This window comes from Dipodomys spectabilis, unplaced genomic scaffold, assembly GCF_019054845.1.
Source record: "Dipodomys spectabilis isolate Male_0828 unplaced genomic scaffold, ASM1905484v1 ptg000266l, whole genome shotgun sequence".
Lineage (NCBI taxonomy): Eukaryota > Metazoa > Chordata > Mammalia > Rodentia > Heteromyidae > Dipodomys > Dipodomys spectabilis.
The window spans coordinates 2,743,607-2,769,765 of NW_024870943.1; the positions used below are offsets into that span (position 1 = coordinate 2,743,607).

General features: G+C 57.3%; 3 protein-coding genes and 1 non-coding gene across 11 annotated transcripts in view; 2 read left to right on the forward strand and 2 right to left on the reverse strand.

Moving 5' to 3' along the window:
- Positions 1–209: 209 nt before the first annotated feature.
- Positions 210–311, reverse strand: LOC122125903. The gene has a single exon (XR_006150788.1). It is a non-coding gene; the product is annotated as a U6 spliceosomal RNA (small nuclear RNA).
- Positions 312–4,954: 4,643 nt separating this feature from the next.
- Il4i1 (interleukin 4 induced 1) lies at positions 4,955–11,063 on the forward strand. Its single transcript, XM_042700099.1, has 8 exons — positions 4,955–5,025; positions 5,293–5,328; positions 5,419–5,657; positions 6,428–6,540; positions 6,970–7,171; positions 8,886–8,954; positions 9,547–9,683; positions 9,845–11,063. The coding sequence occupies exons 1-8, from the start codon at positions 4,983–4,985 to the stop codon at positions 11,061–11,063; spliced, it is 2,058 nt and encodes a 685-aa protein (XP_042556033.1). The 5' UTR covers positions 4,955–4,982.
- A 227-nt stretch (positions 11,064–11,290) lies between these two features.
- Positions 11,291–20,837, reverse strand: Tbc1d17 (TBC1 domain family member 17). The gene is made up of 17 exons (XM_042700240.1): positions 20,718–20,837; positions 20,270–20,368; positions 20,034–20,108; positions 17,999–18,122; positions 17,240–17,447; positions 16,597–16,708; positions 16,351–16,509; positions 15,988–16,116; positions 15,798–15,901; positions 15,154–15,248; positions 14,736–14,852; positions 14,555–14,655; positions 13,555–13,654; positions 12,604–12,701; positions 12,360–12,476; positions 11,975–12,061; positions 11,291–11,899 (listed from the first exon to the last, which is right to left on the reverse strand). Exons 1-17 carry the CDS (start codon positions 20,736–20,738, stop codon positions 11,702–11,704), a joined length of 1,944 nt encoding a protein of 647 aa, XP_042556174.1. The 5' UTR covers positions 20,739–20,837; the 3' UTR covers positions 11,291–11,701.
- The window catches only part of Akt1s1 (AKT1 substrate 1), a 32,357-nt gene continuing 19,095 nt past the window's right edge, over positions 12,898–26,159 (forward strand). The window contains exons 1-4 of one of the 8 annotated variants that reach the window (XM_042700257.1): positions 12,898–12,903; positions 24,376–24,787; positions 25,787–25,864; positions 25,954–26,123. In XM_042700257.1, the coding sequence (XP_042556191.1) occupies positions 24,409–24,787; positions 25,787–25,864; positions 25,954–26,123 (627 nt within the window). In that variant the 5' untranslated portion in view covers positions 12,898–12,903; positions 24,376–24,408. The other 7 variants (XM_042700252.1, XM_042700255.1, XM_042700250.1 and 4 more) reach the window with 7 other exon arrangements.

A 26,159-nucleotide genomic window follows, 5' to 3' on the forward strand; every position in this document is an offset into this window, starting at 1 on the left:
TAAAAGTATGGAATAGGGGCTGGGAAGGTGGCTCAGTGGTAAAGTGCTTGCCTTGCATGCATGAGCCCCTGGGTTCGGTTCCTCAGCACCACATAAGCAGAAAAAGCTGGAAGTGGTGCTGTGGCTCAAGTGGTAGAGCACTAGCCTTGAGCTGAGGAGCTGAGGGACAGTGCCCAGGCCCAGAGTTCAGATACCATGACGGGCAAAAAAAAAAAATGGAATAGTTCACAAGTTTGTGTGTCATCCTTGAGCAAGGGCCATGTTAATCTATAATGTTCCAATTTTAGCATGTGTGCTGCCAGAGTGAGCACAAGACATGAGCTTTGTTCCAGTAGATGCTGTAGTGGTATGGGAGAATGAGCTTAGAGGAGGGAGATACCCCCTCATACACTACCGCCTTGATCTTCAGTCCTTGGGCCTCCAACCCTCCCTGGCTATTCTGCTCAAGGGGAGGCCTTGGGTTGCCTAGACTTCAGTCTTGTGTTCCAAAAATAAGTTGGAAGTTGGAGTGAAATGCCCACTTTGTCCCCTACAAAGGATCTTGGGCACTGTACTTTGAACAATACAAGTTCTTCAAATAAGTCAGGAAAATCACCATGTGTAGTCCCAGCAGGCTACTGGGGCAGTCAGGGAGGGGTCCCTATGGTTGCCACCTGTGGACATCCGCCTTCTTATAACTGTAGTTTACCTTTCCAGGAAGAAAACAGGCTGATCGTTGTAAGTTCTTCATTCACTAACATGAAGACAAATGTGACTGAATTTGGACTCAGAGGCTTTTAAAGGTGACTCTCCTTTAGTAAGCGCTTACCAAATTTCCTTTCCCCATTAAAGTCAGGCATACTGGTGCACACCTGCAATCCCAATATCCAGGAGGCCAGGGCTGCCAAGGTTTCAGTAAATTCTAAGTTTGGGCACTGTAAGAGGCAGCTGGTGTCCTGTAATCCCAGCTACTTGAGAGGCAAATGTCAGAAGGATAGTTACCAAGACTCCATCTCAACTGATAAGCTGGGTGTGATGATTCTCATCTGTCATCCCAGATACACAGGGAGTATTTAGTGAAATTGTGATCCAGGCCAACATGGGCACAAGTGCAAAGACCCTATTTGAAAATTAGCTGTAGGAGCCAGAGGCATGGCTCAAGTGGTAGAGCCCTGCCTAGCAAGTACAAGGCCCCAAGTTTGAATCCCTGTACTACAAGAAACAAAACTGAGCTGGGCTGGGCACTGGTGGCTACTCAAGAGCCTGAGATCTTAGAATCACGGTTCAAAGCCAGCCCGGGCCAGAAAGTCTATGAGACTCATCTCCACTTAACCACCAGAAAACTGGAAGTGGCGCTATGGCACAAGTGGTAAAGTGCTAGTCTTGAGCTGAAGAGCTGAGGGACAGCACTCAGGCCCAGAGTTCAAGCCCCACGGTCAACCCAAAAATAAACTGAGCTGGGTGCCAGTGGCTCACACCTGTAATCCAAGCTACTCATACTCAGGAGGCAGAGATCTGAGGATCGCAGTTCAAAGCCAGCCTGGGCAGGAAAGTCCTTAAGACCCATCTTCATTTAACCACCAGAAAACCAGTAGTGCTGTGGCTGAAGTGGTAGAGTGCTTACATTGAGCTGAAGAGCATAGGGATAGCGCCCAGGCCCAGAGTTCAAGCCCACAACCAACAGAAAAACTTTTACCACCAGGTTTTTGGCTTTTTGAGATCCTCCAGATGGCCTTTTCAGGATTACAGACATGGGCCACTGGCTCTGCCAGGGTTCAGGTATGGCCTACATCCCACTATCACTTAACATTGAATCCCTTTCCAAGTGTCCTAGGCCCATCTCACCTCCAGACACCATCCAGCTTAGCCACCATGAACACCAAAGATTTTCCTGCTGGGTGACCTTGACTGGACCTGGGGTCATAGCAGGTCATCCCCTGTGTCTAAGGAGATAGTGCCCTTTCCCAAGTCCACAGAACTAGAAGCAACAGGCTATCACTCAAATATAATGTGGAATCTCCATTCGAGTCTTGATTCATACAAATTTAAAACCTGAGATGATCCCAAAAATGTAAACCTTGATTTGATGGTATTATATTGCCATTTTACAGTATGAAAGTGGTATTGTAGTTTTATTTCTTTAAGTGTGTAAGTTCTCTTATGGAACATGGGGGCAAACTATGAGCCTGTGTTCTGTTGTCAATAAAGCTTTATTGGAACACAGCCACGCCCTAATTTGCATATTGTGGATGGCTGCCTAGAGACAAACCACAAAACCTGTAAAGCTTCCACTCTTTCTGGGAAAGTTTGTGATACAAAACTTCCCAAAGTATTAACCTACAAAATAATAGGATGTGGCTGAAAGAATGGAGGCTGTGGAGTAACGGGCACGCTGGCGTCTGTTTCTGTGTGTGTTAGAAAGTGTCCAAAGTAGCACACTTTGGAAACAGGAGGTCCTGCCCACTGCGTCCTCCCGGCTGCTCAGACCACGCCTCAGGACCTGGCCACCGTCATTCGCCTGGTTCTGCACATACCCAATGATGACTTCTGTCCCTGGCTAAGCAGAAAGGCCATGGGCACTAAGCGAGCCCCCCTGAGCCAGCTATGCAGTGAGTGCCCTTCACCTGGGGTCCAGGGTGTTCTGGAAACTGGGGAAGGAGGGCTCTGGGAAGGAGACCCCTCCCTCGGGGTCGGGGCAAAAGATCAGGGTCTCAGGTAAGTGTGTGGTGTGCTCCCTCCCATCCAGCCTGGTTCCCGGACAGCCCTGCCCCCTGACTGGGGGGCAGTCTCCAGACAGACACAGCAGGAGCCAGGTCCCTGGGGTGCGGGGCTCCCCAGATTTGGCTGCTGTGCATATGACTTAAACACTAGAACTGTCACCATCCGTGTCGTCATGAGGCTGGCTGGAGTTGACCAAACCTAGGAGGGTTTTTCCACCATTATTCCCTGGAAGACTCCCACTTGTTTCTTAGAAGCAGAATTTCCCCAAACCAACTGAAGAAAACAGGTGTTTGGTGTGGCTTCCTTACCCCACCCTCCTCCACTTTTGTCCTACAACTTTGGCTGTCTCTCAAACTAACCAGCGCTGCCCACTGGCCTCCTGGGCTCAGGCCTTTCTAGCCTCACCTCACTTAACCCAATATGATCTCCAACATAATAGGCAGGTGTGGTTCTTAAGCTTGGTGTTCGTGGCTCATGCCTATCATCCTAGCTACTCAGGAGGCTGAGACCTGAGGATTATGGTTCAAAGCCAGATGAAACACATCTCCAAAAAGCCAGAAGTGGAGCTGTGGCTCCAGTGGTAGAGTGCCAGCCTTGAGCAGAAAAAGCTCAGGGACACTCCCAGGTTCTGAGTTCAAGACCCAGGATGGTGGGCATGCATGTGCGAGTGTGCATCTGCGCGTGTGCGCACACGTGTGTGCGCACACACACACACACACACAGCTTGACAACCTGAAAAGCAATCCCCAGTTGATCCATGACCTGACCCCAAACCAAAGCAAACAGGTGGCTGGGGGCAGTGGGGGTGGGGAGGAGGTTGCTCCTTCCTGTTATCCCAGCTGTCTCAGGACAGTTCTTTGCAATTATTCCCAATGTTGGCCCAGATTCCCCCCCTCCCCCCCCCCCCCCCCCGTGGTGCTCTGAAGGGCCACTTTGCCCCACCCCACATCACTCCATCGGGTAGTATCTGAAGATGATTTGGGTGTCTCCCCATGGGGAGGGGGGGTGCTATGATGTCAAGTGGGCAGAGACTTAGGGGTGTTGACCCCTACCATGCCCCAATGGCTCTATAGAACACACCAGGCTGGGCGGAGCTGTGAGCAGCAGGCCACTCCCCCACACCTGGCCCCAGGAGCCCTCCCTACTCCTTTCATTATAAGTCCTCCTGTGTGTGGACATCTGAGCTTGAAACTGGGCCTCCAGGCAGAGGCCAGGCCACTGTTTGCAGATGTGGACCAGCTGCGCTCTGTTTTCACTCTGGCTCTCCCAGCAATCCACACCCGGCAGCATTCTGTGGGGGTTTCCAGCCCATTCCCAGCAGCACCTCACCCTTTCCTGCCTCTGCTTCCCTCCTTCCAACCCCGGGGGGATGCTTGGGTGGCCAGGGGCATGGGCAGAGGCTCCTGCAGGCCCAGGCTGTTTCTCTGAGGGGTCACCCCACAGCCTGGCCTGCCCTGAGTGCCACAGTAGGTCCTCAAGTTAGGAATGAGAAGGTAGGGGGCTGGGAAGGTGGCTCAGTGGTAGAGCACTTGCATGCTCGAGGCCCTGGGTTCGATTCCTCAGCACCACATAAGAAAAAAGCCAGAGGGGCTGGGAAGTTGGCTCAGTGGTAGAGTGCTTGCCTTGCATGCCTGAGACCCTGGGTTCGATTCCTCAGCACCACATAAGCAAAAAGAAAAAAAAAAGCCGAAGTGGCGCTGTGGCTCAAGTGGTAGAGTGCTAGCCTTGAGCTGAAGAGCTGAGGGACAGTGCCCAGGCGCAGAGTTCAGGCCCCACGACTGAACCCCCCCCCCCAAAAAAAAAAGGGAATGAGAAGGCAAGACAAGTGATCACTTGCCAGGGCCGCTCCAGACCCCTCCTTTAGGTGTGCCACAGGCGCTGCACACAATGCTGCCTGGCTGTAATCACCCCTGAGAAGCAGCAGACTGGGGCACTGCTGCCCCCAAAGCCCCGCCCATTTTGCAGAAGGGGAGACTGAGGCTCAGTGAAGTGGAGCCAGAGAGGGACTTGAGAGAACGGGACCCTGGCCCAGGTCTATACAGTCCAGGGAGCAGAGACTGCTCGGGGACCTCATGACCAAGGACAGGGCTAGTCCCCTCCCTTACCAGTTACTTAAATATTTATTTCTGGCCTCCCAGCCGCCCCCAAAAAGAAACTGATACTTCCTCCACATCCCCACCCCCCCTCCAGACTCCGCCTCCAGCCAGACTGTCATTTCCTGAAGACCAGCTCCCAGGGGAGGGGGGCGGTTAGGACCAGCCGATTTAAGTAGGGTAGGGCCCATGTGGAGATGGTACTTGCACCCAGGGCTCCGAGGGGTCCAAGGTAGGGCTTTGGGGAGGCCCCTGCTGGGGGATAGATATGGGAACTCAGGGGCCAGGACTGACAGGGAATGGGGAGAAATAATAGATGGGGCAGCAGAGAAAGAAGGCACAGATGGGCAGAGACAGAAGTAGATATGAGGGGATTGCGGGTTGGGGAGGCACTTTGGGGGACCCCAAAGAATCTAGGTGGAGGGGGCCCAGGAAGAGCCCTAGAACAGCCCCTGAGGAATCACTAGCCATAGTGACCCCTGCCTCTCCCCCACCCCAGACACGGCCTCCCACCCCAAAGTTATGGCCCAGCAGGGTAAGTGGATCGATGATTGGGAGCTCTGGGGTGAGGGGCGGAGTCTCCTTGTGTCCAGGGCCAGTGCTGAGCCTGTCTTCCTCTCCCCAGCCCTGTACCTCTTCCTCCTTGCCCCCATCCTCCTTAGCCTGGCCGTCTCCCTGGATTGGAAGGGGGCCTCCGGCCAGGACCCATTTGAGAGATGCATGCATGACCCTGACTACGACCAACTGCTCAAGGTGGTGACCTTAGGCCTCAACCGGACCTTGAAGCCCCAGAAGGTGATTGTGGTTGGCGCTGGTGTGGCCGGGCTGGTGGCTGCCAAAGTGCTCAGCGATGCTGGACACAAGGTGAGAAGCACTGCTTGTGGTCTGCCTTGAGTCTTTCCTGCCCCAGGATAGGAGCTTTTTTGTTTTGTCAGTTGTGGGGCTTGAAGTCAGGGCCTGGGCGCTGTCCCTCAGCTCTTGGCCAGTGCTCTACCACTTGAGCCACAGCACCACTTCCTGTTTTCTGGTGATTCATTGGAGATAAGAGTCTCACAGACTTTCCTGCCCGGGCTGGCTTTGAATCGTGATCCTCAGATCTCTGCCTCCTGAGTAGCTAGTATTACAGACGTGAGCCACTGGCACCTGGCTAGGATGGGAGTTCTGAGCTGAGGCTGCCTATTCCTGCAGGGGGACAGAGGGGGACTGCAGGGATGGAGGGAGGTAGAGAGAGGGAACTTTTCTCTCCACCTCTCCCACCCATCTCAGAGGGAAATCCCACTCAAAGTCTAAATGTCAGCGGGGAGTGAGAATGGGGATTTGTGTTGGTGGAGATAGAAATTCCACCCGAGGGAAGTGTAACCTGAAGTCTAACCACTGTGGCAGTCACTACAATCTGAGGACAATGGGGGAACTCTCCCCACTCCTCTGAGCTGGGAAGTCCCTATACAGTCTAGCTGGTGGCCTTTTTGCTGCAGTCTGGAAAGGCTCACTTTCCATTCTCCCACCACCCTTAGAGAAGGTCCTCCTAGTCAAGGTCTGTGCTACTGTAGGGAAAGAGGCAAGCGGGGACAGGCATGGGGGTGGTGGAGGAGGGAGGAGCTGAAGGTCTGCTTCCCCCCGCCCCAATTCCTCAGGTCACCATCCTGGAGGCAGATAACAGAATTGGGGGCCGCATCTTCACCTTCCGGGACCGGAAGACAGGCTGGATTGGGGAACTGGGAGCCATGCGCATGCCCAGCTCCCACAGGTGAGGCCTGACCTGTTATCCCCGTACCCCTTCCTTACCCAGATTTGAGCTGGATTCTTGAGTCTGTTCTAGGTGCGGGGGATAGACACTCCAGGACCTTGCACAAGTGTTCTACCACTGAACTGTCCCCCTACCCTGTGCCAACACCTGACCCCTGTACAATCTCTCTGTGGTCCCTAACACCGCCCTTCCATGATGCCCTGTCCCCAATGTCCTCAGAACCCCAACCCTGCCCATCCCCTACCTCCAGCTAGCCATCCCAAATCTTCTCATTCCAGTGAAGCCAATCCTGTTCCTCTTTCTGCCCCCAAACCTGTCCCATAGCCTCAATCTCTGACCCATCCCTACTCCCCGGGTCCAAGCACCTCTAGGGACAGGCCCTGCCCTCTTCTGCCCCAGCCGACTTCACCCTGTCCCTCTGCCCCATAGGATCCTCCATGAGCTCTGCAAGAGCTTGGGCCTCAACCTGACCAAGTTCACCCAGTACGATGAGAACACATGGACGGAAGTGAACGACATAAAGCTGCGCAACTACGTGGTGGAGAAGATGCCTGAGAAGCTGGGCTACACCCTGAGCATGGCGGAGAAGGGCCACTCACCAGAGGACATCTACCAGATGGCTCTCAACAGGGTAGGTGCTGGCTGTGCATCTAGCTTTAGCTTCCCTGGGGCACTCCTCAAGCCCAAGCTCCACAGGTTCCAGTTTCTTTTCCTCCTTCTGTATACTTGCCTTTCGTGCGTGCGTGCGTGCACGTGTGTGTATGTGTGTGTGCGCGCGTGCATGTGTCTGCCTGCCTGTACTGGGGCTTGACCCTTGGGCATACTGTCTTAGTTTTTTTTTTCTTTTTTTTTTTTTGGTCTGTCTTGGGGCTGAACTCAGCCTGGGTGCTGTCCCTCAGCTCTTCAGCTCAAGGCTAGTGCTCTACCACTTAAATCAGTGCCACTTCCGGCTTTTTTTTCTGCTTATGTGGTGCTGAGGAATCGAACCTAGGGCCTCATGCATGCAAGCCAAGCACTCTGCCACTGAGCCAACTTCCCAACCCTAACCCTTTTAGTTTTTTCGTTTAAGGCTGGCACTTTACCACTTGAACCACACCACCACTTCTGCCTTTCTGGTGGTTCACAGTCTTGCTTCTTCTACCCCTCCAGCTTCTTCAGGAAATTTGTCTTATCCCCCAAAGTCTCCCTTGGGGTCCAAATGCACCCAGCTTTCTTCCTTTTTTTTTTTTTTGTCAGCTGTGGGTCTTGAACTCTGGGCCTGGGTGCTGTCCCTCGGCTCTTTAGCACAAGGTTAACCCTCTACCACTTAAGCCACAATGCCACTTCCCGTTTTCTGAGCAGTTTATTGGAGATAAAAGTCTCACGGACTTTCCTGCCCAGTCTGGCTTTAATCTGTGGCTCCAGGTCCAGTTTTCTTTTTGTTCTCCAAAACCCACTGAGCTCACCCGTCAGTCCTGGCCATGCCCCCACTCAGGAGCTTCTGCTTGACCCCTCAGAGCCAGCTCTCATCCCTACTACCAGAGAGCCTCCCTTGTGGCTTTAGGGAGGAGCTGGCCACAGCTCACTCTGAGAGCCCTGTACTTGTCCAACTCCTTCTGGGGACCAGAGTGGGTGACCAGTCCAGACTGGTTCTGTGCCTGACACTGAAAGCTGGGGGCTCAGGAAAATGGAACTAAGTGAGGGACACATCCTCCCAGGGCAAAGGAGAGGGCAGAGACCTAATGGGGCAGAGAAACTCTGGGGAGGGGACAAACCTTGAGACAAATGTTGAAGCAAGGATCCCCATGTGCCAGGAAAAGCCAGGACAGGAGAACCATGGGGCAGCCTGGCCCTTGACACAACTCTATAGAACTCAAGCTGTTGTGACAAAGGGCGACCAAGGGCTTGCAGGAGCTTGGGATCAGTACATTTCTGTGGCTTTTGGTGTTGGGGAGCCCAGGAGGGCTATGGGTGTGGGAGGGCTAGGGAAGCCCCCAGCAGCCATGACCTGTCCCTGTGGTGTAGAGTGCCACTTCTGTCTGTCCCACGATGGGCCAGGCACACATGGTTGTTGAGCCCCAGGACCCAGCATGATGGAGAGACCATGCCTGCCTGTTTGGAGCTTGCAGGTGGGCACAGAAATAGAGATGAGCTGTGGTGATGGCATAGGCTGAGGGCAGCTGTGTCGATGAGTGCGGGGGAACTCACACACCAGGGCTAACACCTGAGCTGCAGTGGAGGGCACAGCGTGGGCGAAGGCCTGGGGTCTTCAAAAGGAGTAGCAGATCACTGGCCAAGGCAGAAGCAGGCTGGGGAGTCGGCCCTCACCCCAAGGCAGCCCAGCACCACCGGCTGTTCTTTTGCAGGCCGTCAAAGACCTCAGATCTTTGGGCTGCAGAAAGATGATGCAGAAGTATGAACGGCTCACGCTCCTGGTGAGTCTGGCCTCAGCCTTGCTCTGAGAAAAAGGCCAGAGAGGCGTGAGGGACCCTGGGCTCCCCATCCGTCCTCTGGGCCCGGGAGTTGTAGGGAGCTGAGACGCCCTGCTGGGGAGGGACCTCCACGGGAGTGGGCGGAGCTGGCTGGGGAGGGACCTCCACGGGAGGGGGCGGAGCTGGCCGGGGAGGAACCTCCACGGGAGGGGGCGGAGCTGGCCGGGGAGGAACCTCCACGGGAGGGGGCGGAGCTGGCCGGGGAGGAACCTCCACGGGAGGGGGCGGAGCTGGCTGGGGAGGGACCTCCACGGGAGGGGGCGGAGCTGGCCGGGGAGGAACCTCCACGGGAGGGGGCGGAGCTGGCCGGGGAGGAACGTCCACGGGAGGGGGCGGAGCTGGCCGGGGAGGAACGTCCACGGGAGGGGGCGGAGCTGGCCGGGGAGGGACCTCCACGGGAGGGGGCGGAGCTGGCCGGGGAGGGACCTCCACGGGAGGGGGCGGAGCTGGCCGGGGAGGAACCTCCACGGGAGGGGGCGGAGCTGGCCGGGGAGGGCCCATCCCAGCCCTGACTTGGGCCACGTCCACCCCGCAGGAATACCTGCTTGGGGAGGGCAACCTGAGCCAGGCGGCCGTGCAGCTTCTGGGAGACGTGATGTCCAAGGACGGCTTCTTCTATCTCAGCTTCGCAGAGGCCGTGAGGGCCCACAGCTGCCTTAGCGACCGGCTCCGGTGAGGGGCTGGGCAAGGAGCAGGCGGATCCCAATAGGGACCCGCAACCGGGGTGGGAGGGACCAGCGGGGACAGGAGGATCCCAATAGGACAAGCAACCGGGGTGGGCGGGGCCCCCGGGGCGGGAAGGGGCCCAGGTCACGCTGAGGTCCCGCCCGCAGGTACAACCGCATCGTGGGTGGCTGGGACCTGCTGCCGCGCGCCCTGCTAAGCTCGCTGTCGGGGCCGGTGCTGCTGAACGCGCCCGTCATGGCAGTATCTCAGGGGTCGCACGAGGTGCGCGTGCACATCGCGACTTCGCGCCAATCGCGGAGCCTGAAGGAGCTGACCTCCGACGTGGTGCTGATGACGACCACCGGGCCGGCACTGCAGCGTATCACCTTCTCGCCGCCGCTGTCCCGCAAGCGACAGGAGGCGCTGCGCGCGCTACACTACGTGCCGGCCACCAAGGTGTTCCTGAGCTTCCGCCGGCCCTTCTGGCACAGCGAGCACATCGAAGGCGGCCACTCGAACACGGACCGCGCGTCGCGCCTGATCTTCTACCCGCCGCCCGGGGAGGGCGCGCTGCTGCTGGCCTCGTACACGTGGTCGGATGCCGCGGCGCCGTTCGCCGGCCTGAGCCTGAACGAGGCGCTGCACTTGGCGCTCAAGGACGTGGCGGCGCTGCACGGCCCCGTGGTGTACCGGCTCTGGGACGGCACCGGCGTCGTCAAACGCTGGGGAGAGGACCCGCACAGCCAGGGCGGCTTCGTGATGCAGCCGCCCTTGCTTTGGCAAACGGAAACGAATGGGCCGCTCTACGACTGGGCGGTGCCCTATGGCCGCGTCTACTTCGCTGGAGAGCACACGACCTACCCACACGGCTGGGTGGAGACGTCCGTCAAGTCGGCGCTGCGCGCGGCCATGAAGATCAACAACCGGGAATGGTTTGGGCACACGGTGGCCACGAAGGAGGGGCATGGGGGCGCGCACCCGGGGGCCAACGCGGAGGGCCACGGACCCGTGCGCTCAGAGGCCAACCAGGAAGGTCACGGACCCGTGCGCTCGGAAGTCAACCCAGAGGGCCACGGACCCGTGCGCGCGGACGTCAACTCGGAGGGCCATGGACCCGGGCGCTCAGACGTCAACCCGGAGGGCCATGGACCCGGACGCTCGGAGGTCAACCCGGAGGGCCGTGGACTCGGGCGCTCGGAGGTCAACCTGGAGGGCCACGGACTCGTGCGCGCAGAGGATCTGGGGGAGCTGGGAGAGGCATCCCGGGGCGGAGACCGCCCGGAAGCCGGCCACTCCTCATGCGGAGGGTCCAAGGAAGAGGAGGCCCGTCCTGTTGCCCCACGCTTCCTCTCCCTTCCCCGCACCACCCACAGGAAGCGCCCATAATAAAGTATTTTCTCTAGAAGCCTCATGGTCCATCCCCTCCCTGGCTCAGTTTGTCTGGAATGGAGGCCTCACCCTCCCCCCGAACTTCCAACAGCCGCGTGACCCTGCAGCCACCCCCCGGAGGGGGCCCGGCTGACACTGGCCACTCAGCTCCTAATGGCTTTCCACCCGGCCACCGCTTAAGCGCCGAAGAGCCCGTCTAAAAAGTAAGAGACAGCAGCCCTGACTGCAAGCAGGTTAAACACGAGTTTATTTTTTCACATAAGCAGTAGCTGGGAGGCCAGGCTCGAGTGGTGGCCGTGGGATTCAACAGGCCTCCACACACCAGTGTCCTGGGGGCCTTGCCCTACCAACAATCTCCAGGGCGCTACCCAGCCTGAGCTCCGGTCTTCACACCTCCGGGGCCACGCCCTCGCCGCAGGGCCCACCTCTCGTGCCTCATTGGCCAGGCACGGTCACGTGGTCACACCTGGCTCAGGAAGCCATCCCCCACCGTGCGGAAGTCAATGCACAGCTGCTTTGCCCCCCAACACGAGGCCAACCGAGCAAAAATGTCAGTTTACTGAGAGCAGCCAATCAGGAGTCGCCGCCCTGGCAGATCCTGCCCAGGCGGGGTCCAGGCCCCAGCGGCTGGGCCTCTAGGCGTTGGTGCTGTCCTCCTCCTCCGGCAGGATCTCCAGGCTGCTGTCCGGCTGTGGTGCTGCCTCTGCGGGAGCTGGTGGGGCTTGCGGGGCTCGCCCAGGTGATAGAGGCAGCGGGGAGGCGGGGGGCGAAGGGCTGTGGGGCTCAGAGGGTGGCACCAGGCCCAGGACCTCTTGCACGTTGTGAGGCAGCTCCTGGAGGAGCAGGGAGGATGAAAATCAAGCTTTCGGGGAGAAGAGGGCGGGGAGGGGGAAGGAGGGGGGACTCACTGGGCAGGCGGTGAGCTGTCGGTACAGGGCTTCGGCCCGCTTCAGCACATCCTCCACGCTCAGCTTCATGGTCAGCTCGTTGATGTGCTGTGGGAGGGTGAGGTCAGACCTGCGTCCGCCCCTACTACTATCCCCACAGGCGCCCTCCCTCTTCCTCCCTCTCACTCCCCCATGTGCCCTGCCCCCCCCAGGACCCCTCCCATTCCCACTTCCCCCACAGGAGCCCTGCCTCCTCCACAGCCTCCCCCAGTCCCATTCCCCCCACAGGAGCCCTGCCTCCTCCACAGACCCCCTCCCCTCCACAGACCCCCAGCCCCACTCCCCCCACAGGCACCCTGGCTCCACACAGGCCAGAGGGGGCACAGGAGGCTGGAGGAACCCTCACTTTAAGGATTTCATTGGAGCCAAAACCAGACAGCATGAGGGTGTCCCGTTCCATGTCCAGAATGGCACAAGCCACCAGTAGGTGCAGATTGGGGCCAGGAAGTCCCGTCCACAGCACCTGGGGGGGGGGGGGGACGGGACAGAAGAGACTTCTGTCTGGGGTTCTACTCAGGTCTGCCTCCCAGCCGCCCAGCTCCTCCCCCTTCTCCTTCCTCCAACCCTTCCATCCAAGCTGGTTGACACACCTCCCACAGCCGCAGGATGTCGGGGAAAGGGAACTCTCTCTTGAACCAGATGAGCAGCCACCGGAAGCAGAAGCAGAGAGAGCCAGAGTCCTGTGAGTCTGCAGAGGACAGAGGTTTGTTGGGCCATGAGACAGTGAGTGGCCGATTTCCTCATTTCCCACCCGCCCTGTTCCAGGTCAGCAGGGCCAGGCACTGAGAAGTGACCCAGACTATCCCAGACCCACCAGGGCAGCTAACGTGTGTGGCCACACAGGGGACCTTTCCCACCCTGCCTGTCCCCTTTACTCAGGTTGGCCTCAGGTCTTAGGAGGATCCTGGGATCCTCAGGCCTCAGCTTGCTGAGGAGTTAGGATTACAGGCGTGAGCTAGCCCAGCACCCAGCCCAAAACTTTTATTTCCTTGTTAGTAACTGGAGGAATACATCATCTCTCCCCAGTCAGTCCTGCCGTGTCCTTGAGGAAACGTCCACTCATGAGTTCTCCTTAGTTTGTTATCTGAGTTTCCAGCACTTTTCACAAAGAAGAGATGAGAAAGGAAGTTTCTGGCCAGGTTATGGGGCCTGAGAAGCAGTTTCAGACCCAGCCCAGGTGAGCCAGAGCTGGCTGAGAAGAGCAAGAACCCCCCCCCCCACTTTGGGGGTAAGGGAAACCTTATTTCTGAAAAGTACCAGCAACACCTAGAACACAGCTGACACAACTTGGGATGCAGTGAGTGTGGCAGGTCAGCTGGATGCCCGGCTATATCAGGTACCACAATCCATGCTTGCAGAGGCTCTGCTCACAATGCCAGGCCACGCACGCGTACCCAGAAGCCTTAGGTTCTGGGAACTATGGGATGTTTCTCTAGTTCTTATCAAGTCCTAGTGTTCTCTGTGGCTACTGACAGGAAAATTTTGGCCAGGTCCCTGGTCCCACGTCCCATGCCCACCTACCTGCCACCCTAGAGACATACCCAGGAAGTCGCAGAGTGGCTGGTCCAGCACCCTCAGGAGCAGCAGAAGTTGGCCAAGCTGCCGCTTCATGGTCTCCTGGCTCTCCTCAAAGTTCCCCTGCTGTGGGGGGAGTGTGGCAGTGGAAGGTGGATGAAGGGCCAGAAGCTGTTTTGTGTGTGTGTGTGTGTGTGAATACTGAAGTTTGAACTCAGTCTTTTTTTTTTTTTGGTCGGTCATGGGGCTTGAACTCTGGGCCTGGACGCTGCCCCTCAGCTCTTCAGCTCAAGGCGAGCGCTTGAGCCACTGAGTCACTTTGGGCTTTTTCTACTTACGTGGTGCTGAGGAATTGAACCCAGGGCCTCATGTATGCAAGACAAGCACTCTACCACTGAACCACCTTCCCAGCCCCTGAACTCAGGGTCTTTTGCTCATGCCTCCAGCTGTGTGTGTGTGTGTGTGTGTGTGTGTTAGGGGTGTGTGTGTGTGTGTTTGTGTGTGTGTGTGTGTGTGTGTGTGTGTATCCTGCTTCTGGTACTTGACCTCCAGGCCTCTGCTTTTTCTGCTAACAGCTGGCACTCTTATCACTTGAGTCATGCCTTCAGTTTCAACTCTTTGCTGGCTAATTGTAGATATTTACTTTTCTGTCAAGGCAGGCTGAACTGCAATCTTCAGAAATCTCAGCCTCCTGAGTAGCTAGGATTACATGTGTGAGCACTGATGTCCAGCTCATTTTGCTTTTGTTATTTTCCAGTAGGGTCTTAGTGCTTATAACTGGGTAGGCCTGCACTACTTACACTTCCTGGACTAGCTGGGATGAATGGTGCATACCTCTGTGCCCAACTATAGGTATGGAAGGGAGTTTTGAGAACTTTTTGCCCAGGCTGACGTCAGACCTTGATCCTCCCAATCTCAGGCTCCTGAGAAGCTAGGATCACAGGTGGGAGTCACTGTCCTCACCTGAGGGCCCTCACTCTGGAGGGCCTGCCCGACCCCCATAGCTCCCCCCGCCCCGAGCCTCACCACAAGCTCCATGAAGCCACAGAAACACCAGAAGGCATCAACCTCATTCTGAAGGACGTAGAGGATGGGGGACAGGAGGTCACTCATGCCCTGGACATAACCTGACAGAACACAGGGTCAGGGGATGGCCCCAGGCCTGCGACGCCCCGGGGGCCTTGCCCCCACCCCCAGGGCACCTCACCGAGGTCGAAGTGGTACATGCAGTAGGTGAGGAGGATGTCGTTGAGCAGACCCAGCCCTGGGTTCTCGGGGCCCTCGTAGAATTTGTTGGTCCTGTCCGTGCGGCTCACGTCTCTCTCTGTAGGGGCCCGATGCAGAAGCAAACGCAAGACAGGTGAGCAGACTCATCCCCATTGGCCTCCATGCTTCCCATGGGCTCTCGTCCACCCTGCAGCTGTCCCTGCTGACCACATACGGGGAGACCAAGGCCCAGACAGGCAAGAGCAGGATCTGCAGGTGGGAGCTGACAGGACCCCAAGCCCCTGCCCCATGTGCCAACACTGCCACCAGTGCCATCTTCATCTCCCTCTGAGATGAGCCCTTTGCCCTTGCCCTCTGTACCACAGACCACAGCTCTCCCTCCTCCACGTGGTACCCACCAATAAGGCTGCGGTAGCCGTGCAGCAGCGAGTTTCTCCGTTCCTGCTCGGGACTCACCGACTTCCACTGTAACTTCATTCGGAAATACTCATCTCTGAGAGGCGGGTGGGAGATGACAGATCCTGGCTCTCCCCCACCCCAACCCACCCCCCAAGTCCCAGTCACTCCACAGCCCTGCTTCGCCTACCAAGATCCAAGGCACATTTGCCACTCCCCTCCCCCTTCTGACAGTCCACCTCAAGACTTGGGGGAGGCTGGCACCTCTGTTAGAAAGTATGCCAGGGACAGGAAGAGTAGGGTACAGCTGTACCCATGAAGCCCAGCAAAGGGGCTAGTCACAGCCAGTACATGACACACATGAGGAATGAGGTGAGAGGGGACCCACGGGGGAGACCAAACACACTGCAAAGCTGTGATTACTAAAGCAGTGTGGCACAGGGATGAAAACAGCATGGGAGACAGGAGCTGGTCCATACGAGCAGGAGGGGTCTGGCTGGTTCACCATTGTGCCTGGCAACCACATGGCAGGCTTGTCACGTGGGTCTGTGGAACAGTCCTATTGGCCGTCCATGGTGTCCCTATGCAGCTCAAGGCCAAGCCTCACGGGAGACATGAAAGCCTGAGGCTCCGTTTTCCCACTCACGTTTTCCTGCGCACATGGGCCTTGTGTTCCTCAGCTGAGTCCTCCCAGCTGAAGTAGCCCAAGAGGAACTTCCAAGCCTCTCGCCGCAGGCTGGGGCTCAGTCCCTGGGGGTGGAGTGGGAAAGTTCATGGGGGCCTCCTCCTAAGCCACCCACCAACCCAGGCCTGTCTCCCCATCTCCCCATGCTCACCCCGGAGAAGATCCGGTTCTTCAACTCAGGCACGTGCTGCAGGCAGCCGTCGGGGTTCATGTGGCGCGCCCACTCCTCCTCTGTGACCGGAGAAGCCCGCTCCACAGTGGGCCGGGGCCCTAGCTCCACCTGCAGAGCCCAAGATGGCTGAGTCCCTGCCCCGTCCCCATCTCCAGGTAGCACTAAACCCTCATCTGGACAAAGCCTCAAGTCAGAGGAGGAAGCCTCAGGAATCCTCTGTGCCCGGCTCACCCACAGGTGCTAGCAAGTCACTCCTTATACGACCCCAGGAGGAAACTGTGGCCCAGAGGAAGGAAGTCACCTGACAGCCTGTGTGCCCAGAAAGTTCCCGCAGATACTCACACAGGAGATGACCTCGAATCCAGGCTCGGCTTCATCATCGGGAGGTGGGAGGTCAGGAGAGGAGGCCCCCTCGGGGTGCGGCTGGAGGGCTCCCCGGAAGAAGTTGGTCACCCGGGAGAAGCTGCTGAAGGTCGTGGAGTAAGGGTCCTGCAGGAAGCGCTGGAGACAAGGAGGAAAGTTGTCACGGCTCCCACGCAGGCTGCGCCCCGCCCGCACCCTGCCAGGCGCAGAGGCAAGGACACTCACAGACACCACATTTGAACTGTCCTGGTCGAAGAGCTGCAGGTGGTGGAAGGAGTTGGAGAGGGCGGAGGAGTCATGGGGGAAGACAAGGTAGAGGCGGGAGTCCTGTGGGGAGCTGGGAGGCGGGAGGGATGCACAGGTGACACACGGTGGAAGGCCTCGTGTCCCGGGTTGTCCCTACCTACACTTGTTCCAGTGTCCTAGCTACCCTTAGAATGCCTCATTTCTGTGTATGTAATTGCAGGGAGAGGGCACAGATCAGAGCTGGAACTCAGTGGGTCCCACATGACCCAAGGCTGTCCAATGAGGGCCTTCCATTTCCCTGGCCAGGATAACTGACTCAGGGAAGAGCCAATTAAGAAGCAGCCCTGGGGTTTTGTTCCACTAGAGCAAGAGAGTTTTCTCTCCACTGGGACTGTTAAGCCAGGGCTGCTCATGGCCAGAAGATAACAGGACCTCAGAGAGAAAGGGCAACTCTTGGTCCTGCCTGAAATGAACACCATTTTCTCAGTTACATGAGTCAATTTCTTTTTCTTCTTTGACGTCAATTTGAACTCTGGTGTTTCACAACACAGCCCTGAGGGTTGGGCTGCAGCTTCGGGGGGGAGGGGGGGGGAACGGAGAGCCTGGCCCTCAGGTAGCTCACCTGGCCAACAGCAGGTAGCGGCTGAGGACACGGAGCAGGGCGCGGGTGCCCCCATGGTGGAAGTGTAGCGCAGGCAGGGAGCCTCCGGCCTGGGTCACCAGGACCAAGTAGGCCCAGCTGAGGCCTGGCTTGGAGCGGCGGATGGACTTCAGCTCCCCCAGACTGACCGAGAAGGCCCAGGGTCCCCGGGGAGAGTTAGGCTCTGCACCTGGAGACAGGGGGAATGGCATGCTGCTGGGGGCAGTGCAGGAGGCAGGGGCCAGAGCAAGCTGATGTCAGTCAGTCTCACCTCTAACCTGCTCTTCACCCATACCTGAGCCACAACAGAGGGGCCAAATATACTCCAAATATTCTCCAATATGCCCAGAGTTTCTTGTTTCTGGCCTGACGCAGGCATCTCTTTGAAATGGGAGAGAAAACTTCCCAGTGTCTCTCAGAGCCCAGCTCTGAAAATGCCTCTCCCCAAACGGCCTTGCCTCTCTCCTAATAATAACTCAGTACTCCATTTTGATGGCCCAAGTCCTCTTCAGGTCCAAGAAGGTGTAGCTAGCTGCATCCCCGTGTCCTCAGTGGCCTGGCAACCTTCAGGGATGGGAATTATGAAGGTGCCCAGGGCCAATTCACTCTGTTTCGCAGGGGCTAGAAAGCCCAGGTAGCCATGTTTAGTGTGGGCAGAAAGCCCATACTGGAACCATGAGTACTAAGGGCAAGATAGGTCTCACTTGCCCAGGTGGTGGTGTCAAGCACTGATCAGCATACCTTTCTTGGGCTCTGAATGGTGGGGCCGTGGCCTCACAGTGCTGATGACGGCCCAATCAGGTTCATAGCCTGGGTCAAAGGTGGGTTCCTCCTCAGAGGTACCAGACTCAGCCCCACTGGAGTCCTTGGGGGAAGAAAGGAGAAAGAGGGGCTGTGGACTCAGGTTCTAGATTAGAGCCTCAAGGTCCTGTTAGAAGGCAGGAGTAGGGCTGGGATGGTGGCTCAGTGGTAGAGCGCTTGCCTTGCATGCCTGAGGCCCTGGGTTCGATTCCCCAGCACCACATAAGAAAAAAGCCGGAAGTGGCGCTGTGGCTCAAGTGGTAGAGCGCTAGCCTTGAGCTGAAGAGCTGAGGGACAGCGCCCAGGCCCAGAGTTCAGGCCCCACAACCGGACCCAAAAAAAAAAAAAAAAAGAAAAAAAAGGCAAGAGTAGAGTGCTGGCCTAACACATATAAGTTCTAGGGATTAGGGCCTCAGCTTGGGAGAGGAGAGAAAAACAACACAAAGCCACACGCAAATGAGCACAAGCAGCAGGATTCTTACTAACAGTTTTTTATTTTTTGGTCCGGTCGTGGGGCCTGAACTCTGGTCCTGGGCGCTGTCCCTCAGCTCTTTAGCTCAAGCTCAAGGCTAGCGCTCTACCACTTGAGCCACAGCACCACTTCTGGCTTTTTTCTTTCTGCTTATGTGGTGCTGAGGAATCGAACCCAGGGCCTCAAGCATGCAAGGCGAGCGCTCTACCACTGAGCCACCTTCCCAGACCCCTAACAGTTTTGTAAAAGGCATAAAACCCCAAGAACCCACCACACTAGTAAGTGAAGAATTGCGCATGGCACCTTAAAATGTGAAAGTTAGGGGTTAGAGGTGTGGCTCAGGTGGCAGAGCAATAGCCAATGAGCAAAAGCATCAGGTACTGAGTTTGGGTCTTGATCTCAGAAGAAAACAGAGAAGATGAAAATACTAGCTGGGTGATGGTGGTGGCTCACACCTGTAATCCTAGCTATTCTAGAGACTGAGATCTGAACACTGCGGTCTAAAGCCAGCTCCATGCAGAATAGTCTGTGAGACTCCAATTAACCATCAAAAAGCCAGAAGAGGAGGTGTAGCTGAAGTGATAGAGCACTAGCTTTAGGCAAAACAAGCTAAGGGAGAGCATCAGACCCTGAGTTTATGCCCTTAGTTTTGGCAGAAAAAAAGTGAAAGCACTATATTATTCAACTTCAAGAAGAAACCAAGTATAAACACATGCTATACAACGGAAATCCTGAAAATGCCATAAAAGATGGTTGGTGTGACACAAGGAGAAGGCCCTGAGTTCAAACCCCCAACTAAAAGAGGCTAAACAACCCTGCAAATACACTGGGCCATAGTGCACTTACATTCCTTTTTTTGGGGGGGGGGGGGTCCGGTCATAGGGCCTGAACTCAGGGCCTGGGCGCTGTCCCTCAGCTCTTCAGCTCAAGGCTAGCGCTCTACCACTTGAGCCACAGCGCCACTTCCGGCTTTTTTCTTTTTGCTTATGTGGTGCTGAGGAATCGAACCCAGGGCCTCATGCATGCAAGGCAAGTGCTCTACCACTGAGCCACCTTCCCAGCCCTGCACTTACATTCCTATAGTACCAGTAAGAGAAATAATACTAGGTTGAAGGGACTGCTGGACAGACTCCAGGAAATCTGCAGATGAGAGCTGTCCTGAGAGCTGAGGAAGTGCTGTTGACGCCCATGAAGGATAAGGAGGAAGGATGGATTGTGGCAGATAAAGCAAAAGATGAGAGCCTCAAGTGGGCCTGGCCTTTGAACTTGATGGTGTACTGCACCAGGAATATGTCACACTACAAGCAACTGGAAGCCCCTTCTCTTGCACCAGGGCTCCCTCAGGAATAAAGAGGGAGGGGCATCTCTCCTTTCCCACACAAAAGGAAACAGGGGCAGAGAGGACCTAGTTTACAGCCAGGCTCCCACAGCAACGTTTCATTCAATGCCTTCCACCGCTGCGTCCAGAAAAGATGAACAAAAAGGGGAAAGCGGGAAGCCTACCTTCTTGGAGAAGAGGATCTGCGTGGAATCTCCGGCCTCCTCCACCGGGGCCCAGTGCAGGAGGACGTCATTGTCCTGAGGGAAGTGAGGGGGACTTGGTGGGTCTCCCACCCCAAAGCCTTTCGCTGTCCACAGCCCGACCTCATTCTAGTTCCCACCCTGGTCTTCCGAAGATCTCCTCAGGTTGACTTCCCTCCCGCCTGGGGCCCGCCCAGCCCGGATCCCTTCGGCCTCACCTTCTCCACAACACGGATGACGCCCGCGATGAGGGAACCCGAGTCCTGGTGCTTCTTGGCGCTTGTGTGTAGGTACACACCGCCCTTCTCAAACACCACCTGCGGGCGGGACTTAGTAAGCGCCCGGCAGGTGGCAACCAATAGGAACGGCCTGGGGGAGGAACTAATGCAGGGAAGGCGGGGCCAGAGACGCAGAGCGGAGGCGTGGTCAGGCTCAGAGACCCGTCCAGCGTTCGGTGTCGGCGCGCATTCCAAGGGGGCGGGGCTAAGAAATGCCGTCTCCCTCTGGACCGTGGAGGGAAGGGTGACAGCGCGTTTATGGCGGGACGGCGTTTGCCGAGGCTCTGCCTGGTCATCAGAGTCCCCACACGCCACGAGAGAGAAACACATTAACCGACGGGGGCGTTTCGTACAGGCGCAAGCCAGGGAATGGGGTCAGGGTACTTACCCTGTAGCCGGATTCTTCCATAGCCGCCGCTGAGGCCCCACTGTCCCGGCCAGCTCCTTTTCCGGGTCAACGTGTTGTCACATCCGGAGAGAGCACTCCCCTCAAAGCTAGCCAAATGGTACCACTCCTACCTTACTGGAGCTGGAGTGGACGAAACCATCTGTCAAAATGGGGGAGACTAGTAATACAAAAAAATCTAGTCACATGACAGACGGCGAGCGTGGAGGCCGCCAGCGGTAATACGCATGCGTAGTGCTTCCACTCGCGCCACGAAGTAAACAAGTGGGTGGATCCCAGAGCGCCACACCTCTGGCCTCCCGCGCTCCCGGGAACGCCCACCTCCTCCATCTTGTGTACTGGCACCGACGCTAAAGCACGTGCCATTTTGCTCGAGGGCACAGCCGTAGCCAGTCGGCCGCGGCCATGTTAGTGCGGGGCACCGCAGCGAGGTGTCGGAAAAGGGGAACAGATAAGGGAAAAGGTGAGAGGAGCTGTTCAGCCGCAGAGGCGCTGAGGGACTCAGGATAACGGGACGAAGGCGCCAGCGTCCCCGCAGACGAAGCCGTCCCCGATGAGCTCCTGAGTCACCGCGGAAAGTGGGTTGAGCCGCCATTTTGAAGCTGGGCAAACCGAAGCAAGAAATACTGCCATATTGGATCTTTTGACAGCTTGATGCGGAAGGGGGGTAGGTTGGAGGGAGGGAGAGCCCATATACATGATGGACAGGTGAAACCCGACTGACTGTCATGTTGCGGACGGACACCGTGCCCTTCGCGTCTGAAAACTCGATTACCAGTGCAGGGACGTACGGTGGCTTCCTCGGTTTATTACGGCCCCGTGTGAACATGTGCGGACAGCCATCTTTCTTGGGGGCAATCAAACTGGTCTAGGCTAGTTCCTGCCTCAGGCGATACCTCACACCATCTTCCTTATGGGCACTCTGCCTTTTGTCATTGTCCACTAATGTGGATGAAGCCTCCGTGTCCGCCATATTTGTCTTGGGTGGCCCCGGAAAGGGAGGTGGGGTGTGCGCAGAGGAGGCGGGACATGCAGGCGGAAGTGACGCGGGGGCGCCGCCATGCCTTTTGAGGGCGGTGACGGCGCCTGGCCGTCCATGCTGGCTCCGGGCACGTGAGTGGAGGCGGCGTTGTGAACCCGGGTATGGGGAGGCTTTGGCCGTCCTGAGGTGGAGGGGCGCTGGGAGCGAGTGCGGCTAACGGGAGGGGCCCAGCTGGCATTGGTTAGGGGTCAGCTCGTCCAGCGACCCTCGGTTGAGTGCTGGAACAGAGTGTCCCCACAGGAGCCTGTCGTGCCTTTCTCGAGGCAAATCGTAGTCAGCCTCGTCTTTCAGGGCCCAGATCCATTTGGGGTGCTTAGCCTTGGGCGTGGGCAGTGTACGCACGGCTTCGCGGGGTCGTTCGGGGGGTTCAGGGAGCCCCTCACCCGGCCAAAGGCGGGACTTCCGGTCCTGGCCCCTCACCTGGGCGGGATTTCCTGTTTTCTTCCTAGACCCGTGGTTCTTGGCTGGCTCCCGGGCGTGGTGGGGTGCTGAGCCCGACGTTCAGCTCGCCCCAGCATGCCTTCACTCCCGATCTGTGGGGTGTCCCACTAGTGACTCTCGGTCACTGGCGGACACTCCCCTGTCTACACCTCTTGAGAGGCCTGTCACCTACGCCCCCCTCCTGGGAAGGTGGATATTCGTCTCCTGCCCCATCTGTCTCCAGGCCTCCGCTCCTAGGAGGCGACAGGATTTCCTCCTGGAGGGAGGGCCAGGAGACTGCCACTACTTGGCTACTTTCCTGTCGGGTCACGGCCCCGAGTCCCCCGGCCTTTCCAGAGAGGTCCGTGTAAGTTGCCCTCTTCCTTTTTGCAAAACTCTGGCTGCTCTCTGAAGTGAGGGTACGGTCACGAGCCATTCACTTGGTTTCATCCCAAGATCTAGTGCAGAAATGACTGGATCCTGTTGTCCTTTCCCTGCTGTCATTTTAATGGAAGCCTCTTGTTTCCTAGGGACTGGAAAGTGAGAACCCAGGCTGGTGTGTCCTTGGGCGAATCCCATCCCTACCCTGAGCATCTCTTTCCTCCATCAGATAGAGGAAACCCTTGTGTCTCGTTATAGCTGTGTGCCTACTGGGCAGTGTGGCAGCTTGTGTGAGCCTCACTTTTCCCTCCTGGAGGGCAAGACTATAATTTCTAAGGCAGCCAGGGTGGCAGGTGGGGATAAGAACAGGCTTAAGAGCCAGGTGTGGTCTGGTGGCTCAGACCTGTAATCCTTACTACTCAGGGGGCTGAGGCCGAGATCATGCTTTGAAGTCAGCCCAGGTAGAAAAACCAATTAACCAGCAAAAAAGCAGAGTTGGAGGTGTGGCTCAAGTGGTAGAGCACTAGCTGTGAGCAAAAAGCTGAGCAAGAGCCAGAGGCTCCGAGTTCAAGTTCTAGCTCTGAGTCCAGGCTGTCCAAGTGATGACTGCAATTCTGCCTCTTTCTGGCCCTGAGGCTTAGTTGGCGGGGTGATGATCACAGCCCTCATAGGGAGGTGAGGAAGGGCTCATGTGTGGGCCTTGCCTGGATTAGCCTTCCTCTTGTTCAGTTAGCAACTTCCATCTTGGTGAGTGAGCTAGGAGGTGAGAGGTATGCAGTCCTTGCACAAGTTAAGTTTCCAGCACATTGGCTCCCGTGACTGACGCTGATAAAGGCCTACACAATGAATTCTGTGGCCTATGATGGGCTTGAACTCCTCTAATGCGTTCACTACCTCTTCAAGGAGGTCCCTGCTGTCTGCTAGCTCTATTTCAACTGCTTTGGTTAATGGAGAAGAAAGAGGCACAGAGACAACCAGTAAGTGAGCCAAGGGCACACAGCAGTTTTCAGTCAGCGTTCAGGTGGAAACCCAGCATTCTGCCTCTTGGTTTTCTCACTGTTGTCTGCCTGGGGCCGGCCTGTCTGGAGGGGCATAGCACCCTAGCCTGGGGGGTCTTAACAGACTGATGTAGGAGGCGGGCAGTGGTACAGCTGTCACCAGCTTGAATGACAGGAGCTGGAGTGGAGGGAATGCAGGCATCCAGAGAACTCTCGCAGGGAGAAAGGAGGCCTTTGGTGTGGGCGTGCACACTGCTCTCCCCTTCCTCAGCTCCCACACCAGGCCGCCCAGTCGTGGGAGTGGACAGGGAAGGGGCTGGAACACGACACTCAGGCACTGTGGATGGCAGCCTGAGGTGAGGAAGAATCCCCTCCAAAGGGCTGAGAGATTGGCAGTGCCAGGTGTGCCAGTGTCTGCCTCAGCAGGAGAGGACAGCAGGGTGGGAGCCGGGGCCCGGATTGTCTTTTAGGGTTAGCTATAGCTGTAAGAGAGAAACAGCTGGGATCCATCGTAGCCAGCTACTCTCTTCAGCCAGCGGGTCTCAAATGTCATCTTCCAGCATGGACCCAGTGGTGGGCAGGTTGCTACTGACAACTTTTCCTCCCACTTTACTGGTATAAGCCACCTTGTCACTAGAGGCTGCGACCTCCAGGGTGAGGATGAGCCGTGAGGGACATGGTGACACAGGATAGTGGCAAGGGTCGGGGAAGTAGGAAGTCTGGAGAAGGCACCACAGTCAGCCGGGACAAGCGGGGTGCCATGGGTGCTCAGTGCCCCACGGGCACCAGGCTATCCCAGTTCCCCTCTCCTGCTCTGGCCCACAGGGCGCGGATGGCGTCGGGGCGGCCAGAGGAGCTGTGGGAGGCTGTGGTGGGGGCTGCCGAGCGCTTCCGAGCCCGGACTGGCACAGAGCTGGTGCTCCTGACCGCCGCGCCCCCTCCACCCCCCCGCCCGGGGCCCTGCACCTACACTGCCCATGGCCGCGGAGCTCTGGCTGAGGCTGCCCGCCGCTGCCTCCATGACATCGCACAGGCCCACAAGGCGGCCGCTGCAGCCCGGCCCCCTGGACCCCCACCTGCCCCACAGCCACCCAGTCCTGTTCCCAGCCCGCCCCGGCCAGCCCTGGCCCGAGAGGAGGAGGAGGAAGATGAGGATGAGCCCACAGAGACGGAGACCTCTGGAGACCGGCTGGGCGGCAGTGATAATGGAGGTGAGAGAGCTCTGGGTGGGGGCTCCATGGCCTGGCCCTGGTCAGCTCTCCAAACGGGGCTCTCCTGGGAGGGACACTGCCAAGGACATTCATGTTGTGATCCCAAGATCCTCCAGGGAGGCTGGCTTAGAATGAGCTGCGTGTCCTTGGACCACTCAATTACCCTCTCTGAGCCTTATGCCTATGTCCTAAAGTTAGTTTTTGTTGAGGTTCTTGGGAGCCTCAACGTTTTCACAAAGTCAGGGCTCAGAGCTAGTGGTCTCACCTTCCAGAAGAGCTACGGCCAGGGAATGCTAGGTGGTTTGCATGTGTGTGCGTGCATGAATTTGGAAGTTGGATACTTCCAAGACTGGACTGTAACTGGGGCTTTGAGAAGTAGGAGTTCTTCATTTGTTATTACTCATGGCCAGCCTCCTCTCCATTGCTGAGAAAACCACACAGACTAGAGGACAGAGTACTGGGTTCAAATCCTCCTGGTGATGCCACTTTTTAAGCTGTGAGCCCTCGGGCAGGTGACACGACCCACATCTCCACCTGTGAAGAAGGAGTCATCTTCCATCCTGTCAGCGAGGGTTTTGTTTTTTTTGTGTGTGTGGGGCGGGGGGAAGTGTCGTGGTGTGGGCCAGAACTTGGGGTCTGGGCCTTGTCCCTCAGCTCTTCAGCTCAAGGCTAGCGCTCTACCACTTGAGCCACAGCACCACTTCCGGCTTTTTCTGCTTATGTGGTGCTGAGGAATCGAACCCAGAGCCTCATGCATGCAAGGCAAGCACTCTACCACTGAGCCACCTTCCCAGCCCTCAGCGAGGGTTTTGAGTCACACCATCCCAGACATGTTAGAGGTGTCCGGTCATGTTTGGTGTTGGCTCCCAAGGGGCAACAGGTGGACAGGAATGGCTCCATTAGTGACGAGGCTGGTGCCAGGCATAGCAGAGGCAATGGCCGGCTGTAGGTGGGGCATGTGGTATGGGCAGCCTGACCACGGGCCTGCGCCATCCACAGGGCTCTTCGTGATGGACGAGGACGCCACCCTCCAGGACCTGCCTCCCTTCTGTGAGTCAGACCCCGAGAGCACAGATGGTGAGTGTCCCCTGTCCCCGGCTCCCCTCGTCACCCTGGGGCCTGGGACCTGTACAGAGACGGGGCTGAAGTTGGCCATGGTCTTGCAGATGGCAGCCTGAGTGAAGAGACTCCAGCCGGCTCTACCACCTACTCGGTGCCCCCTGCCTCCGCACTGCCCACCCAGCAGTATGCCAAGTCCTTGCCCGTGTCTGTGCCTGTCTGGGCCTTCAAGGAGAAGAGGGCAGAGGCACGGTCCTCGGATGAAGAGAATGGGCCGGTGAGGGCAAGGGGGACTGGGCGGAGGGGGGGTGGG

Excerpts from the sequence above, each read along its gene's own strand:
- Il4i1 (XM_042700099.1), top strand. The coding sequence starts at position 4,983 with ATGTGGAGATGGTACTTGCACCCAGGGCTCCGAGGGGTCCAAG. Across the intron at positions 5,658-6,427 it reads TCAGCGATGCTGGACACAAG|GTCACCATCCTGGAGGCAGA; the intron begins GTGAGAAGCACT and ends CCAATTCCTCAG. Across the intron at positions 7,172-8,885 it reads ACCAGATGGCTCTCAACAGG|GCCGTCAAAGACCTCAGATC; the intron begins GTAGGTGCTGGC and ends GTTCTTTTGCAG.
- Tbc1d17 (XM_042700240.1), bottom strand. The coding sequence starts at position 20,738 with ATGGAAGAATCCGGCTACAGG. Across the intron at positions 18,123-20,033 it reads AGATCCTCTTCTCCAAGAAG|GACTCCAGTGGGGCTGAGTC; the intron begins GTAGGCTTCCCG and ends TCTTCCCCCAAG. Across the intron at positions 16,510-16,596 it reads ACAGTTCAAATGTGGTGTCT|CGCTTCCTGCAGGACCCTTA; the intron begins GTGAGTGTCCTT and ends CCTTGTCTCCAG.